The sequence below is a fragment of the Diospyros lotus genome, chromosome 10 (genome assembly GCF_014633365.1).
Source record: "Diospyros lotus cultivar Yz01 chromosome 10, ASM1463336v1, whole genome shotgun sequence".
NCBI classification, from domain to species: Eukaryota; Viridiplantae; Streptophyta; class Magnoliopsida; order Ericales; family Ebenaceae; genus Diospyros; species Diospyros lotus.
This window is the reverse complement of record NC_068347.1, coordinates 15,695,825-15,712,876: the sequence shown is the minus strand read 5'-3', so window position 1 is coordinate 15,712,876 and position 17,052 is coordinate 15,695,825. Positions and strand designations below refer to the sequence as shown.

Below are 17,052 nucleotides of genomic sequence, written 5' to 3'. Positions count from 1 at the left end.
GTTTCCTAACATAGCAATCACCTGCGGAGAAGCTTGTTGAAGTCCACCATTGATTAGTCTGTTAGGGCTTTGAACACTTAAATTTCCAGAGCCACTGTTGGCAACTAAATTTAGGCGAGAAGCAAGACCAGGCATAGATAATCCTCCACCAGAACTCATGCTTCTCCCGATGCTTCCCCCACCTACCATATTTCCCATTGAACTGGTTATTTGAGGACCAGCATTTCCCAGAATTGGTGACACTCCAAGTCCTGGAACCGCACTACGGTTACTCATTGCTACAACAGTTTGCAGAATGCTAGGAATAAAACCACCAACTCCATTATTGTTGCTACTAAATCCCGGGCTTCTGACAACACCAATTCCACCTCTATTTGTCATGCTTGAGTGACCATGTGAGCTTCCAAGTACACCAGAAACCTCCGCCTTAGCTTCTTTTAAGGCTGATAGTTCCTCTTTTTAGAATGATCAACAGCCTCGAAAATCCATCTTCCATCAATCGTTCTATATAATCTTCTTGAATCTTTGATTCTGGAACAATCTCCAATAATCACCACCGAGACCAATCTTCGAGTCTGATTCTTCTTTGTTGAATTGCTTGAATTTGCCAGAATTGCAAGAATAACTACCCTATCAATATCGTCTCCTGTTACGATGCAGTAGCCGAGAATCGGCTACTCCTAATACGCCTACTTCAGCAGTCCGCTTGCACCTCCACAATACGAGCCTGACCTTTATGAACTCGTTGGAATCACAGTTTGATCTGTCTGACCAAATCGTTTTCCAATTTAGAATCGACCGGTCTGCTCGTTTGCAACGTTCCTCAATTCACACGACCAAGTCGTCCTCCAACTCTCGGAGTCGGAATTGCTCGGCCACCCAATCACCGTCCACTATCTCGCTTCTGAAGCAACTTCGCTGCGTAACTCCTCTTCCTATCAAGTCTGAGTTTGTCACTAAAATCAATTGCATATGGCCGCGCATGCAGATCCGATCCTCCTGTTCTGTATCAAATTCGTTGCGGATTCCAACTCGCTTGGATTCTTATGGTAATCACTTGTAATCTCCCCAAGCTTGCGTCCACTTGCCCAATCATCGACCACTAGCTTTGAAATCACTGGCTCCGCTGCAATCTTCTTAGAGTCTCTGTCGGAACTCCCCTGTCCCGCTTCACCTTCAAGAGCGGAACAAGAATTGCTTGAGCTTGGCCGTTACCACCTGATGCTGCTCCGTTTGCTGCGCCTTCAAAATTCAAGTTGGATCGAAATACGGAATCGGCTTCGCCTACAATTCACCGGAATTTCTCCAGGCTTAGTTGCACTAAATCGCCTTGGTTACTGCTAAAAACTTTCAGATCACCGCCGAGAATTATCGGCTCTGATACCAAATGATATGACCCTAGGGTTTGGCTAGGGTTTATGAAGGGAATTTGGAAGATGTGGAGGGAGATTAGACTGAAAGAGAGGAAAAAATAGTAGGAGTTGGAGAAGATTTAGAGAGAGAGAGAGAGAGAGAGAGAGAGAGAGAATATGGAGGGAGATTGAGAGAGGGAAAATGAAATTCAATTCTTTCATTAGCTGACTTCCTCTAACTACTCAAGCCTATTTATAGGCTTACCATTGAAGATGCTAACAACAACAACAATAGAAAATGCAACTAATAAGGAAAATACATGACATGTATTACTAATATATTCTTAGGGTTCCTTGGGGTCGTGACACCATAGTTTCTTGGATGAAATACAGCCCAGAATTTAGGTTGTTGGCTTACAAGCACTCAACTCTTGTCAGTGACTGGCTAATGGCAGTAAGGTGCTTAGCAAGTTTACCTGTATTGACTTTTAGTGGGAAATGCAAGGGAAGAGATTTGCAGCCGATTTGAGGTTGTTAAAACTTGGTGGCTATGATATAGTATTGGGAGTGGATTGGATGAAAACAATTAGTCCAATCAGCTTTGACTTCTACAAATTGGAAGTCATCTTTGAGAAAGATGGGAGGAAGATGACTCTTGCAGGCAGCCTAGACAAGGGCTAATGCAAGATGATCACAAGGAAAAGGCTGCAGAAGATGTTGAAGAACAACAAGTAACACAGTTATTCTCTATAGAAGCCATTGAAGAAATGGAGGGATTGCAGGAGAAATCCTGCAAATTACATGAACTTGACTCTTTACACATGCTTTTAGTTGAGTATGAGGACCTCTTTGTAGAACCTACATCCTTACCACCTTAAAGGTTTCTTGATCATGCTATTCCACTTAAACCTAATTTTGAACCCATCAATATTCAGTCTTACCGTTATCCACCAATTCAAAAAATCAAAATTGAGAAATTAGTTAAAGACATGTTACAAAAATCCATCATCATCCAACCCAGCCATAGCCCTTTTGCCTCACCAGTGTTACTTGTCAAAAAGAAAGATGGCTCTTGGCGATTTTGCATAGGTTATCGTTAATTAAATGCCATAACAGTCAAAGACAAGTTTACCATTCCTATTATTGAAGGCCTTTTGGATGAACTCAAACATGCCTTGATTTACGATCCAATTATCATCAAATTAGGATGAGACCGGAAGACATTCCTAAAATAGCCTTTTGTACCCATCAAGGTCTTTATGAGTTTAAAGTTATGCCTTTTGGGCTAACTAATCCTCCACCCACTTTTCAAGCCCTCATGGCCCAAATTTTTGAGTCCTATCTACGAGATTTCATTTTTGAGTCTAAGTGTGCTTAAGGCAGGTGGAATATTTGGGGGCATATTATCTCTGATCAAGGGGCGAGTATTGACCCTAAGAAGGTGGCTGCAATGCTTTCTTGGCCAAGACCTACCAATGTAAAGGTTGTAAGGGAATTTTTGGGGTTAACTGAATATTACAAGAGATTTGTTAAATATTATGGTATTATCAGTAAGCCTTTGACATAATTGCTAGAGGACAATTTTAATTGGAATCTTGGGGAAAAAGAAGCTTTTGTGAAATTGAAAACAGTTATGAGTAAAGCTTCAATGCTGGCTCTACTAGATTTTAATAAACCTTTTGTGTTGGAGACTGATGCAAGTAATCTAGGAGTGGGGGCTATACTTATGCAGGAAGGAGGACCAATAGCTTTTATAAGCCAAGCTTTAGCTCCTAAACATATGAGGTTAAGCATTTATTGTAAGGAATTGTTGGCTATTTTAATAGCTGTGGCCAAGTGGAGACACTATTTGGAGGGCAGTCAGTTTATTATACAAACTGATCATAAAAGTTTAAAATACTTATTACAGCAAAAACTACATAGTTACAAAAGAAGGGGATGACTAAGTTGTTGGGCCTCCATTATACTAGTCCAATATAGAAGGGGAAAGGAGAGCTTGGCTGTTGATGCTTTGTCCTGACGTTTTGAAGAAGGGACCAATGCTGCCATTACTACCATTGTTCCTGACTGGTTGCAGGAGGTGACAGCTAGTTATGAGCTAGCTGACTGGTCTAGGGACCTACTGGAGCAATTGATTATTGATTCTTATAGTAGACCAGGTTATACATTGGTTAATGGTTTAATTCTGTTCCATGGTCGTTTGGTGATAGGGGATTGTGATCAACTCAATGATAAAATTCTGCAATCATTGCATGGATCACCTTTGGGAGGACATTGAAGAATTAGAAATACATATCATAAGGTGAAACAGTTGTTTTATTGGCCACATTTAAAGAAAAATGTGATGGATTTTGTGTTGGCTTGTGATGTTTGTCAACACTGTAAGCATAGTGGCAATCACTGGATTATTACAGCCATTGGCGACGCCTGTACAGGCTTGGACAAATATATCTATGAATTATGTGGAAGGACTGCTTAAACCAGAGGGCAAAGATTGTATTCTGGTGGTGGTGGACCAATTCACTAAATTTTCCCATTTTCCCAATTGCATATGTTTAGTGCTTATCACCTAGAATCTGACGGACAAACAGAAAGGGTCAACCAATGTTTGGAAATCTACCTCTGTTGTTTTTGTTTTCTACAACTATGGGTTTGGCATGAATGGCTTTCTTTGGCTCAATGGTGGTACAATTCTTGCTACCATAACTCCATTAAAATGTCCCTTTTTGAAGCTTTATATGGTTATAAGCCTCCTTGTCAAGTCTCGAATCAGAGACTTGGACAATTCTGAGAGTTGGAGATTTAGAGAAGAAAGGGAGGGAGAATTTGAAAGAAGAAAGGGAGAAAGAAAGAGAGGGAAAGAATTTTTAGAGGGAAAGAATTGAATGCTTTCATTGATAGTTCCCATCCTCTTTTACAATGCCTTTTATAGGCTATGACCCTCGGTTTATTAGTGTAACTGACTAGGTACAATTCTCCTAAGCGGTAAGTAATTGAGCAGCTCGTGGAAATTGCTTTAGCAACTGTGGTAGGTATTCCCAAGTGGTGTTCTACTTTTGCGTCTTCATTCACTGGCAGTAGGTTAGGGCTAACAATAACACATTAGGCTCCACATACTTCTTCAAAAGAGAGACATGAAATACCGAGTGGCATTCCAAGCCCGTAGGCAACTGTAGTTTGTACGCCACTTTACCCACCCGTTTAGTTATGGGAAAAGGTCCAAAATACTTTGGGCTGAGTTTGGATGGGGTTGTGGCAGAAAAAGAGTGCTGCAAGAATCTTCTTACCTTTAAAAAGACCCGATCTCCCACGTTGAAATTTCTATCACTCCTGCGATTAGCATTTTGTTTCATTCTGTTATTAGCTATAGCCAACTCTTTCTTGAGTATAGAAAGCATCTCCTTTTTGCTTTTCAAGTATTCTGCCGCATTCGTTTGTGTCTCTGGGAAGTCAATCATAGCGGGCAATATTGATGTCTTATATCCGAATAGAGCCTCGAAAGGGGTCTTCTTGATTGAACTATGGTAGCTCGTGTTATACCACCATTGTGCTAGGGATAGCCACCTTCCCCAACTCTTAGGCCTTGCAAAACACATACATCTCAAATAGGACTCCAAGCACTAGTTGACTCTCTCGGTCTGCCCATCTGACTCAAGTTGGTATGCAGACGACATATGCAGCCCCACCCCTAGGCTATTGAATAGCTCCTGCCAGAAATGCCTTGTAAATACTTTGTCTCGATTTGAAACAATGGATTTAGGGATCCCATGCACCTTAGCCACCATATCAAGGAACACTCGAGCAATTTCCTAGGCTGTGAAGGGATGTGTGAGGCTGATGAAGTGAGCAAACTTCGTCAGCCTGTCAACCACTACCAAGATCACATTCTTGCCTTCAGACTTGGGTAGGCCCTCAATAAAGTCCATGGAGATCTCCTCCCATGCCTGCTTTGGTATAGCCAGTGGTTGTAACAACCTCGGGTAAGCCACTTGTTCATGCTTGCATCTTTAGCATGTCATGCAGGCTGCCACAAAATCCATCACCACTTTTTTAAGCCTTGGCCAAAAGAACATCTGTCTGACTCTATAGTAGGTAGCTTTGACCCTTGAGTGCCCTCTTAGAGGAGAGCTATGTAGTGCCTACAATATCTTGGATTTCAATTCTCTGTCATCCCCCACAACCAATTTGCCTTTAAATCTGATTAGACCATTGGAGATACGGTACCCCTATTCATTGGTATGCCTGACTGCTAGTTGAGCTTGTAGGGATTTAATCCATTCGGATTTATCATAGCTCTCAGTTACATCTTTGACCCAATCGGGTACCACAGCTATAATGGCTTCACACGCCCCTTCTTCTTCTCTTTTCGATAAGGCATATGCCACTATATTTTCTTTGCTCTTTCTATACTATATCACATAATCCAAACCCAATAATTTTGAAACCCCTTTTCTTTGTAGCTGTGTGTGCAATCTCTACTGGAGAAGGTGTCTTAGACTTTCATGGTTTGTCCTTATGATGAATGGAGTTTCCTCTAGGTAGTGTCTCCACTTGTTGATGGCTATGATCATGGCTAGTAGTTCCTTTTCATACACACTCAGTCCCCGATGCTTAGCAGCTAGTGCCTGACTAGTGTAGGCTAAGGGTCTCCCTTCCTGTACCAACACTGGTCCCACCCCAATGTCACATGCATCTGCCTCAATCACGAAGGGCTTAGAGAAATCAGGTAGGGCCAGAACCGGGGCTTGTGTCATTGCCCTTTTGAGTATAATGAAAGCAGCCTCCGCTTGGGGATTCCATTTGAAGTTGTCTTTCTTGAGTAACTTGGTCAAGGGCTTACTGATTACCCCATAATATTGTATAAACCTTCTATAATACCCAATTAGCCCTAGGAATCCCCTTAACTCCCTTATAGATGAAGGCCTAGACCATTCCAGCATAGTTGTGATTTTCTTGGGGTTTGTACTGACTCCCTGACTCGAGATAATATGCCCTAGGTATTCCACCTCACTCTTTGCAAAGGAGCACTTTGAGGGTTTCACACATAATTGGTTGGCTTTCAGGATTTCAAAAGTGGTTTTAAGGTGGATTAGGTGTTGTTTGAGGTTGGGGTTGTAGACCAAAATGTCATCAAATAATACCAATATAAATTTCCTCAAGTAGGGGGCAAATAGATGGTTCATTAGGGGCTGGAAAGTGACTAGGGCATTGGTGAGCCCAAATGGCATCACCCGGAACTCATAGAGGCCTTAGTGGGTTCTAGAGGCCATTTTTTGTATATCTGTAGGGTTCATCCTAATTTGATGATGCCTTACACGTAGGTCAAGTTTAGTGAAGGTGACAACCCCATTTAATTAATTGAGCAAGTCTTCAATCAAGGGAATAGGAAATTTATTTTTCACAGTGAGGTCATTTAGTTGTCTGTAATCTATGCAAAAACGCCAGGTGCTGTCCTTCTTTTTGACAAGAAGTACGGGAGATGCAAAGGGACTCTGGCTAGGCTGAATGATTGAAGCACTGGGCATGCTTTTTACTTGATTTTCAATTTCAGCCTTTTGGTAACAAGGGTAATGGTAGGCTCGGATATTGACTGGCTCTGAGTCGGGCTTCAAGGGTATGGAATGGTTGAAAAGTCGGTTTGGGGGCAGTGTGTGTGATTCAACAAATAGGTCTTTGAATTCTAAGAGTTACGGATGTAATTCAGTAGGGTAAGTTACCTTTGCAAAGATGTCAGTGATTGGAGGGCCTTTTTGTTCTCCCTCATCCATCTCCATGGCTCGGATAGAAAACATCTGAGAGATCTGCCCCTTCCCCTTAGATAACAACCTTTGTAGCCTTTTGCCCGTGATCACCTTACACTCTCCTGCATCTAGGCTACCACTTAATATCAACTTTTTCCCTTTCAGATAAAGAGTGATTGAAGTCGAAGGTCAGAGGACTTACTGTCCTCATCCAATCCACTCCTAGGACTATATCACAGCCTCCTAGCTCCAGAATTCTCAAGTCTGTAGAGAACTCCTCCCCTTGCTTCAGCCATTTGAACCCCACACTTTTATAATGGTTGTACATCTTGCTTTCGTTGGCTATTGTTACTGATAAGGGAGTAATATCCTGTCATGACCCTATGAACAATAAAAGGGTATTATTGTAATAGGATAAAATAGTTTGTTAGGGATATTTTAGCAAGTGGTTAGAAGCACATGGGAGCATGTGCTAGGCTGTTAGAAGGCAAATATGCCTATAAAAGATTGCTGTAATGGTTTGCTTTGTTAACCAAGAAATTAATGAATTGAATATGTTTTTCTCCTCTTCCAAATTCTCTCCCCTTTCTTGATTTTCATCTCCCTCTTTTCTGTTCTTCTAATCCCCCTAATACTTCTTCTAATCTCTCCCTCATTCTTCCAATTTCCTCCTTACTTTCCTTCTGTTCTTGGCTTTAGCTGAATCGGATTCTTCCGATTCCCATACTGATCCTAGGTTAAGCCCTAGGATCATGACAAATTGGTATTAGAGCCACCGTTTCTCGGCGGTTCTTCCTGTTAAGTGATTCCAGCTGAATACAAGGACTCCAACGAGTTTCCTTGGTTACGATGTGATAGGCGAGTGCAAGCATTCGAAAGGAATCAAGACCGATTCAAGAATTCAGGTGAATTCCAACCAGTGGTCGGTGATTGGGTGGGAACTCCACTGGTAATATTGAAGTCTCTTTGATTGTGAGTTGATAGCGAGAAGGAAGGTGTGATCGAAGCAAAGCCTCGAGTGATTTTCAGCAAGCCAGATTAGCATCGATCAAACGAGGAGACCATTTCAGTCATTCCGATCTGACTTGTCCGAACGATGAAGCAAAGCTAAGCGAATTCAGCTTCCTGTGAGTCCGACAGAGGAGTGACTCTCGGCTTGAGAATTCCGAAAGTGTGTTCGAGTCTTGAAGACGAAGCCGACCATTGACGCTTGGCCACGAATTTCAGTGAGTCTTGCTCGAAGTGGAAGGGAACGCAGCTTCAACGGACTTGGAAGCCAAGTCGTAAGCTACTGCAACCACCGAATTCTCAATTCTGCATAATTTCGTTGGTTGCATCGCATTCGCTCAAGGAAGGCGAGCAGCCCAGACGATTCTAGAGGCAACAGTCTGTCGAAGGTTGACGCGGACGGCCAGGAGGTCGTGACTGGAGTGGGTGACCAGAGGGGCGATTGTCCAAGGCGAGAGTGAGTCCGTTGGAGGTGAAGCGGACGGCCCAGCGAGTTGCGACCAGGTTGGAAGACCATTCCAACCCAGACCGATAAGCTTCCTACAAGTGCGGCTATGGTGTTGCAGTTTTGATCGGCCATCTCGTTCGGAATTCTGTGGGTTCAATTCGATTGGGCGAGGATTGGAGGCATAAGTGGAGTTGATCTAAGTTAGGTCACTGTAGTTCAGTGACCCACGCTTCTTGGTTGTGAATACAACAACTCCCAACAGCTAATTCCAACGAATTCTGGAGTTCCAACAATTTCTAGGGCCTCGGTGTTTATTGGCGAGCGCCACCAGCGACTCCAACCTGATTTGGGAGGGTGATAGTGGTGATTGTGACTGGAGTGGACAGACAGTGAGGCTTCCGACTGGTGCTTGCAGGTGCTGCGACTGACTTGCCATAAGCTGAAGCGAATTCGAGGCCAAGTGATTGTGAACGGGTAGGCGCAGCAGAGCCAGGTTATCTTCATGGTTGTAAGGGTCCAGTGATCAGAATTTTCGTCTAATTTTTGGAGGAGAGTAGGCCGGTGCTTCCGACGGTAATTCCGTGTAGTTTGAGGCAATTCAAATTCAGAACCGATTAGCTTGCAAAGGGGTTGGATCCAGAATGTATAGAACTCCTATTCCTTCACCATCGAAGTATGTTGTTGGTGAAAATTCAGCCATGGGTAGCAGTGCATATCTGAGACCATTGGAGTCTCAGTTGCAGCAGAAGAATTCTTCATTTTCAGTTGGAATGGAGCATCAATGGCAGCCAAAGAAGGCTGCATTTTTAGTGGGAATGGAGCCTCAATGGCAGCCAAAGAAGGCTGCATTTTCAGTTGGCAACAACAAGGAACATAAGAAGGGGATCAGCCAATTGGACAAAGGAACTAGCAGTGGGTTTGATGAAGAGTGCAAGGAATTCGGTCGAATGTTCCGCGAGAAGCTACAAGAGTTTGCAATGATACTTATTAAGAAGTATCATTACAACTTTCCAGTGGAATATTTTGATGATTATCATGGAAGCTTTAACAAGGAGGAATTCCTTGGAATGGAGCAGCAGGAGGAGAAGCTGAAAGAAAGAGCAAACAAGGAAGCAAGGAGCATTGATCATTTTATGGAAGAGTTGGAGCATGAATCAGAAGTGAAGGAAAGGCGGAACCAGAAGCAGAATTGCTATGAAGATGGCCTACTTGAAGCTGAAATATCTTCCAATGTTGTGAAGGTGTGTAGAACTGATCCTAAAATGTGCCACAATGTTGCTGTAAATTTTGAGGTTAAGGAGCAACAACAATTGAAGGCTGAAGGATTAGATAACGTGGAGGGATTTTTATCAAACGATAAGAGGGAGACAACCCCAGTAGAAGGAAGACTTGCTGATCCTAAACAATGCCACCATATTGTTGCTAATTTTGGAGATGATAAGAAGAGGGGAACATATGTGGTAGCTGGTCGGTTAGAGTTTCAGAATGATCGGCATTTGAAGGCTGTAGGGTTGCAGATTTCAGCTGCTACCTGCGACAAGGAGCGGCTAAATTCATTGAAGGCATTTGATGTGGACACTTTGACAGGTTTTGGCATTATATTGGATCCCCAGACTATGAGTACTAGCAACCTTAATTTGGTAGCTATTACAAACCTAAGGGAAATAGTATGTTACTTTTTGGAGGAAGATGCAGCCTTGTCTGCAATGATTATCATTTTTGTTTCAATTGAGAACCTAAAAATGAAGAAGAAGAGACCTAGAAGGAGGAAGAAGGAAAGAAGGATGAACCAAATGGAAAAGGCAGGAATTGGATGAAGAGACATGACTACTTGTTGCAAGTTCTTGGGAACAAGAACTCTCTTAAGGAGGGGGGAATTGTCATGACCCTATGAACAATAAAAGGGTATTATTGTAATAGGATAAAATAGTTTGTTAGGGATATTTTAGCAAGTGGTTAGAAGCACATGGGAGCATGTGCTAGGCTGTTAGAAGGCAAATATGCCTATAAAAGATTGCTGTAATGGTTTGTTTTGTTATCCAAGAAATTAATGAATTGAATATGTTTTTCTCCTCTTCCAAATTCTCTCCCCTTTCTTGATTTTCATCTCCCTCTTTTCTGTTCTTCTAATCCCCCTAATACTTCTTCTAATCTCTCCCTCATTCTTCCAATTTCCTCCTTAATTTCCTTTTGTTCTTGGCTTTAGCTGAATCGGATTCTTTCGATTCCCAAACTGATCCTAGGTTAAGCCCTAGGATCATAACATATCCATGAGGGTGCACCCTAATTCAGTGGTAGTTGCTTCGTTGAGGAAGCTATGAGTGCTACCACTGTCAATCAGTACCATGATCTTTCTCTTCCCTACTCAACCTTCCACTTTAATGATTTTGCCCCAAGTCCTTTGCATGAAATGAAATTCACCCCCCCTCCCCCCCCGCTCCCCTTTTCATAAACAGGGTCATGTTGAGGGGTCTCTTCCACCATCTCTTCACTATCCTCTTGCTCTTCCCCGACTATCTTCTCCTCACCTCCTTCCATGTTCAATAGTTGCCTTCGGCACTAATGGTTGGGGTTGTAAGGGTCTCCACATTTGTAACACAACCTCATCTGCCTCTTCTGCTCCATAGTGGGGTTTCTGATGGTCAGGGCCTATTGATTTCCTCTTGGCAGGCCTGAAGTCGTTGCTGCTCCCACCTCCCTAGTGTTTCCACTAGGAGGTAAACTAATCAGGGGAACCATTCGAGAGGGAGCCCTGTTTCTTTTGTAAATCACTTCCAACGTCAATTCCTGTAGTCGGGCCTTCTCTGCTGCCTATCTAACAATGGTTGGCATCATTATCTTAACCATTGATCTCAACTCGTCTTTAAGTCCACTAATAAAGCTGGACACAAAGTATTGCTCAATATTCCACATTAAGGCTCCTAACTCCTCAAACCTTTCCAGATACTCTGTTATAGCCCCCTCTTGTTTGAGTTTATTGAACTCTTCTATTACACCCGCCATATTCTTTTCTCTAGATCTCCTACACAATTCTTTTGCAAAGTCGATCCATCTCACCCCAGGCCCTTTGGACCTGAACCACCCTTGGAACCAAGAACCAGCCGTATCATTGATATAAGTTGTTGCCAAGGTAATTCGTTGTGGTTCAGCCACATTGTAGTATTGAAAAAAACGTTCACATTGATGGATCCACCACCTTGGCCTGGCATTGGTGTGTGATTACTAGATTGGGAATTAAAATCCCTTACTTGAAGGTCTGGCTCCATTCCTTGTACCCCCTCTGACTCTGTTTCCCCTGGAGGCCTCATAAGTATGCCAAATTCGTTTGAATTTGGTCTAGCTCCTAATCAAGGGGGAAATTCCGGAGGCAAGTGAAATTGTGGTAGGGACGATAGCATGTTGAACATGTTGTTGATCCTTTGGCCAAACTGATCCATCTTGTCCCTATGTCTCTCCAATTCCCGTTGCATCTCCTCATGAGAGGTCGCCAATTCCTCCCGCATCCCTTCTCTGATTGCAGCTACATCTTCCCTGCTTTGAGTGATAGCTTCGTGTGTCTGCGTCATTCCAAACTCCAGCGCTTCCATTCTCGACTCCAATTGTTTGAGTCTCGTTCCTTCCACCACCAATTGCTCACAATTCACCATGCCTCCACTTGCAGAACGCCGCTGAGGATCGCTAGCTCTGATACCAATTGTCAAGTCTCGAATCAGAGACTTGGTCAATTCTAAGAGAGTCGGAGATTTAGAGAAGAAAGGGAGGGAGAATTTGAAAGAAGAGACGGAGAAAGAAAGAGAGGGAAAGAACCGAATGCTTTCATTGATAGTTCCCATCCTCTTTTACAGTGCATTTTATAGGCTATCACCCTCAGTTTATTAGCGTAACCGACTAGGTACAATTCTCCTAAGCAGTGACCGCTAGTACTCATGCTATTGTATGTTTATTACAATTACAGCTATGCTCTTCTAGGCTTATTACAGTTATGCCCTTAGGCTTGTGACACTCCCCTTCTACCTGCCATTTTGGGACCAACATCAGTAGTTGCTATTGACACTTATTTGCAGCAGCGACAAGATATGTTATAGTTGGCATGAAGGGAATTAGCAACTGTTCAAAATAAGATGAAATAGTTTGCGGACCGGAAACGGAGTGAAAGGGAGTTTGTGAAGGAGATATGGTTTATCTTAAGTTGAAACACTCCCATCAATGGGGCTCCTTCTCACTGGCAGGTTTCCAAGTTCAAGTCCTAAATTTCGTGGCCCTTTTCGCATTTTGGCTAAGTTTGGGACTGTGGCTTACAAACTCCAGCTGCCTCTTGAGACTCAAATTCATCCGGTATTCCATTTTTCATTGCTTAAAAAATCAATGGGAACACAGCCGGTTAGTCCTACTTTGCCCTCATTTGCATCTGGTGCTCCTCCTACAGTGGAACCTGCCTTAATTGTGGACAAAAGGGTGATATACAGACATGGATCTCCTTTAACACATGTTTTGGTTCAATGGACACATCGCCATCCTAATAACAATACTTGGGAATATCTTCCAGATTTGCTCACTTAGTTCCCTCTAGCTGCCCGTCTTCTCTCCATTTCTTTGAGGACAAGAAATTTTAAGGGGGGAAAAATTGTCAGGAACTTAATACTTGTACGCTTTGTAGTTATAGAAGTTGTACTATAGCAAGCTATTAGAAGCTGTACATTTGAATTGGCAGAATTGACAACCTCATTTGCGCCAATTTAACCGCCTATGTTCGATTAGTATAAAAACTAATCCAACGGAATGAAGGAGGCATCGAAGTATATTTTTGAGGAACATTCTGTTTGTCTGTCTGTCTGTCTCTCTCTCTCTCACGCGCGCGCGCGCCCACCCGCCTGCTTGCCAGATTCTGCTCTTTCTCCTTCTCCAATTCTCTCTTCAATTTCCTCCTAATTTCTGCCCTAAATTCTCTCAATTAGCAGAGAATTTACCTGTCAGATCTGATGACCTAACACATGGGAGGACATGTTTGTCAATAAGGAACCAAGATGCTCAAAATATGAGTAATGGAGGTGGGGATGTTACACTGGATGTGCAGCCATATGAGAAAAGATATAATTAATAATGATATTATTCATAATAAGGTCTAAGTGACACCTATTGAATATAAAATAGACACAATTAAGATAATAGAATCTCTTGCTAGGAGAGTGGATGGAATAAAAGAAGTATTTAGAAAAAAGAAGATATGGCTACAGATAGAAATGGTTGGTGAGTTAGAATTTATGTAGTGGGATTAAGACTTGATATGTTGTTGTAATAATTAGAATGCAAACCTGGAGCCTTGTGCAATGAGCCTTTTATGTAAAACGACCAGACCATAAATTGCATGTGGAGAATTAGTAATTTCGAGAAAGCTTCACTCTGTTGCATCTTTGGTTTGGGTTATGCATGGTTGACAATGTGAAAGTGACATATAAAGCTAGAAAATATTTATCTTTGCAGGCCTCCCCTGGGCCTCTAATCAGAAAAGAACTGGTTGTTCTGGTCTTCACAAACTTGGGATGCCACCACCACAACTTTGGTTGAAGATAAATGAACAATTTATCTTTGGATTTCTCAAGTTGGATTTTGCTAACTGGTTATTGTACTTTATATTTGAGGGTGGCTTGCTAGCAATAGTAATGTAGATCCTTTGTGACTTAGAAGGATCTGAGTTGTGGAAACAGCTTCGTTGCAAAACAGTTGTAAGGCTGTGTACAAAAATAACCCTCCCTTGACTCTCGCAAAGCGAGGAACCTCATGCATTAGGGACATCCTTTATTATTGTACTTCTATTTGAGGTTAGCTTTGTAACATATACAGTGTGACCAATTTACTTTATTCAAATCAAGTTGATATGTTGTTAGTCTGGACTCTAGAAGATATATAACTTAGTTAAGTAGCACCTGGTATAAGAAATGTTTGAATTCCTTAATGTTGTAGTTTTTATTTGTGGTCTGCTGGTTTAACTCTATATTGATGATCTGTTTGATATTAGCTTTGTAACATATACAGTGTGACCAATTTACTTTATTCAAATCAGGTTGATATGTTGTTAGTCTGGACTTTAGAAGATATAACTTAAGAGCTAAGTAGCACCTGGTTTAAGAAATGTTTGCCTGAAATAGCGACAGTTTTTACAACATTGTATGCATTGATTCTTAAGGAATGCCATCTATAAGAAATGTTTTATCTAAAAGTGTAGCATCTTATTCACCCTTCCATCATCTGCAGCAAAGGAATTCCATGTTGTTCAGAAGAAAGTGGCAGAGTTTATCAAGGGAAGAATTCTTGTTGGCCATGCCTTGCGCAATGACCTTAAGGTTACATATCTGTTTCCCCAGTTTTGTATGTGAAATACATGACATATCAAAAGAGTGATCAGAGTGAATTTCCTTTACAGGCATTGCTATTAAGCCATCCAAAGAAGGATATGCGGGATACCTCTGAATATCAACCATTTCTGAAGTGTGTTTTCATCCCTGGGCTTAATTATAATCTCCACTATCTCTTTGTTGATTCATCATTAGCATTGATCTTTCTTGTTAACTTGTGGTTGATGAAGTAGAGAAGGGCACAGCAGGGCACTTCGGCATCTTGCAACAGAATTTCTTTGTGTAAAGATACAAAGTGGAGAGCATTGCCCTGTTAGTTCCTTGTCATTCTGTGGTCCCTGTTTTCCTTATTTTTCAGCATGTTCATTGCAGCAATTTTCTCCATTTGTTATAATGTCAAAGCAGCATGCATGTCTGATGACCTAGCATTTGGCATAGGTGAAGCCAAATTCCGATGGCATGACCAATCTTGAGCCTGGACTTGTCCAAGGTTTAGTGGGTTTTTACTGGATAAATCTTGTATTTTTTATTACAAGTTGACCTTATGTTGGCTTTGGACATAAAGGAGTACAAAATTCTTTACCATTGGAGCCTTTTGTTAAGGTTACTTAGCTTCTGTACAACTCACCAAGCCCTTTCACCAAAAATCCAATCAAGATGGGTTGTCTCAAAACCCTCAGTCGTCATTCTCCTCTTATGGGCTGCACAGTCTGTTATACGAGAAACTTGCTTGTGTTTCTGCTACCTCAGTATATGTAAATTGAGGCCTCACACCCATCTTGGTTGCTCTCTCTCTCTCTCTTGGGTAGGCTTGATGGGACCCTTAACTTGAGTCTCTTATTAGGAGAGTGCAATCTAAGCCCCTGGGTACCCCCAGGGGGCATCGTGCAAACTTCCTTTTGTTATGCATTTCACTTTTAGTATCACTATACTGTGATGAAGTTCTCTCTTCCTCAGAATTGGTGCTACCTTATTACCTAGTTATAGTTTGTTGATTTAATCCTCTGTTGTCTTACATATTATTTATCCTATCATTCACACAAATTGGACTTGCTCTCATATTTAGCAAGCTTGTTTACTTTTCTTATTGTTTTGTGTCATAATAAGTTGTGCAATTTAACTGAAATAAGGAATGTTCAGGCTTTGGGTCCTGATTCATTATTATTTCACTTTTAACTACTTTGCAGAGGATTTATTGATCCCTACTCTGTAATGTTTTACTGATTTGTGTTTCAGGTAGAAGATGCTCGTGCCGCAATGCTGCTTTATCAGAAAAACAGGAAAGAGTGGGAGAAAAGTGTCAAAGATTTCGTTAGACTCAAGCAAAAGCAGAAGAAGCGTAAGCAGAGAAAGAAACCCAGAGAAGCTTTAGGTTTGGATCATAGTGCAACTGGATCTTAAGACTTCAATTGCCTGCTGGAAGGCACAGTAATGCTTTAGAAGCAGCAACCCAACTATGCTTAGGGCTTCAATGGCACATTCGAATGGTTAATAGTGATCAAAGTAAGGATCTCTTCACCAGAATCATGGGATAAAAACATGGCAAGCAACCTCTACTTTTGAGGGTGCTTTGTTTGATTTATTTACAGAAAAAAGAAAGAATATTTGTTTGATTTAGTTATATTTCACTAGGAGTAGGAATAGGATTTGAATTGATGTGGTCTTGTTGGGTGGTTCCAACATCAACTGTACTGGCTTTTATACATGGAAGTGAGTGTTTTTCATTGTATTAGCATTTTACCCTAATCTTGTCAAATAGCATTACCACTTTGTTTCAGAAACTTATGTCCAGCATATGATTATCATTTCACTCCTGTGTCGTATTTTCATTTGGAACAATAGTACAAACTAACAGTTGAATTAGGGTGGCTAGATAGTTGATGTAATTAAATTGTCCTTAAATTTATTTATGTGCTTTATGGGGGTATTTGGCTTAGTGTTTTTTCTCGGTCACAGGGAGCTTAGGCTTAAGCTCCTTAACAGCTTTAAATCTCTTTCCTCTCTCCAGACTGTAGAGATCTGAAGTACTTGGCCCTGCAAGGCTTTGGAAGTTGACGAGATACGGTCTGGAAAGATCTTCTAGGCTATGTTATTGCCACTCTAATAGTGACTTCATTGCCCTGTGAACATGAGACACACACACGTCAAAT

At 41.7% G+C, this 17,052-nt stretch overlaps 1 protein-coding gene across 1 annotated transcript in view; it reads left to right on the top strand.

The window, feature by feature from the left end:
• LOC127811692 (uncharacterized) overlaps window positions 1–16,642 on the top strand; it is a 59,890-nt gene extending 43,248 nt beyond the window's left edge. The window contains exons 6-9 of the mRNA XM_052351795.1: window positions 14,802–14,890; window positions 14,971–15,035; window positions 15,136–15,214; window positions 16,139–16,642. Coding sequence (XP_052207755.1) covers window positions 14,802–14,890; window positions 14,971–15,035; window positions 15,136–15,214; window positions 16,139–16,303 — 398 coding nt within the window. The 3' untranslated portion in view covers window positions 16,304–16,642. The remainder of the gene's footprint in view (window positions 1–14,801; window positions 14,891–14,970; window positions 15,036–15,135; window positions 15,215–16,138) is intronic.
• The last annotated feature ends 410 nt before the right edge of the window (window positions 16,643–17,052 follow it).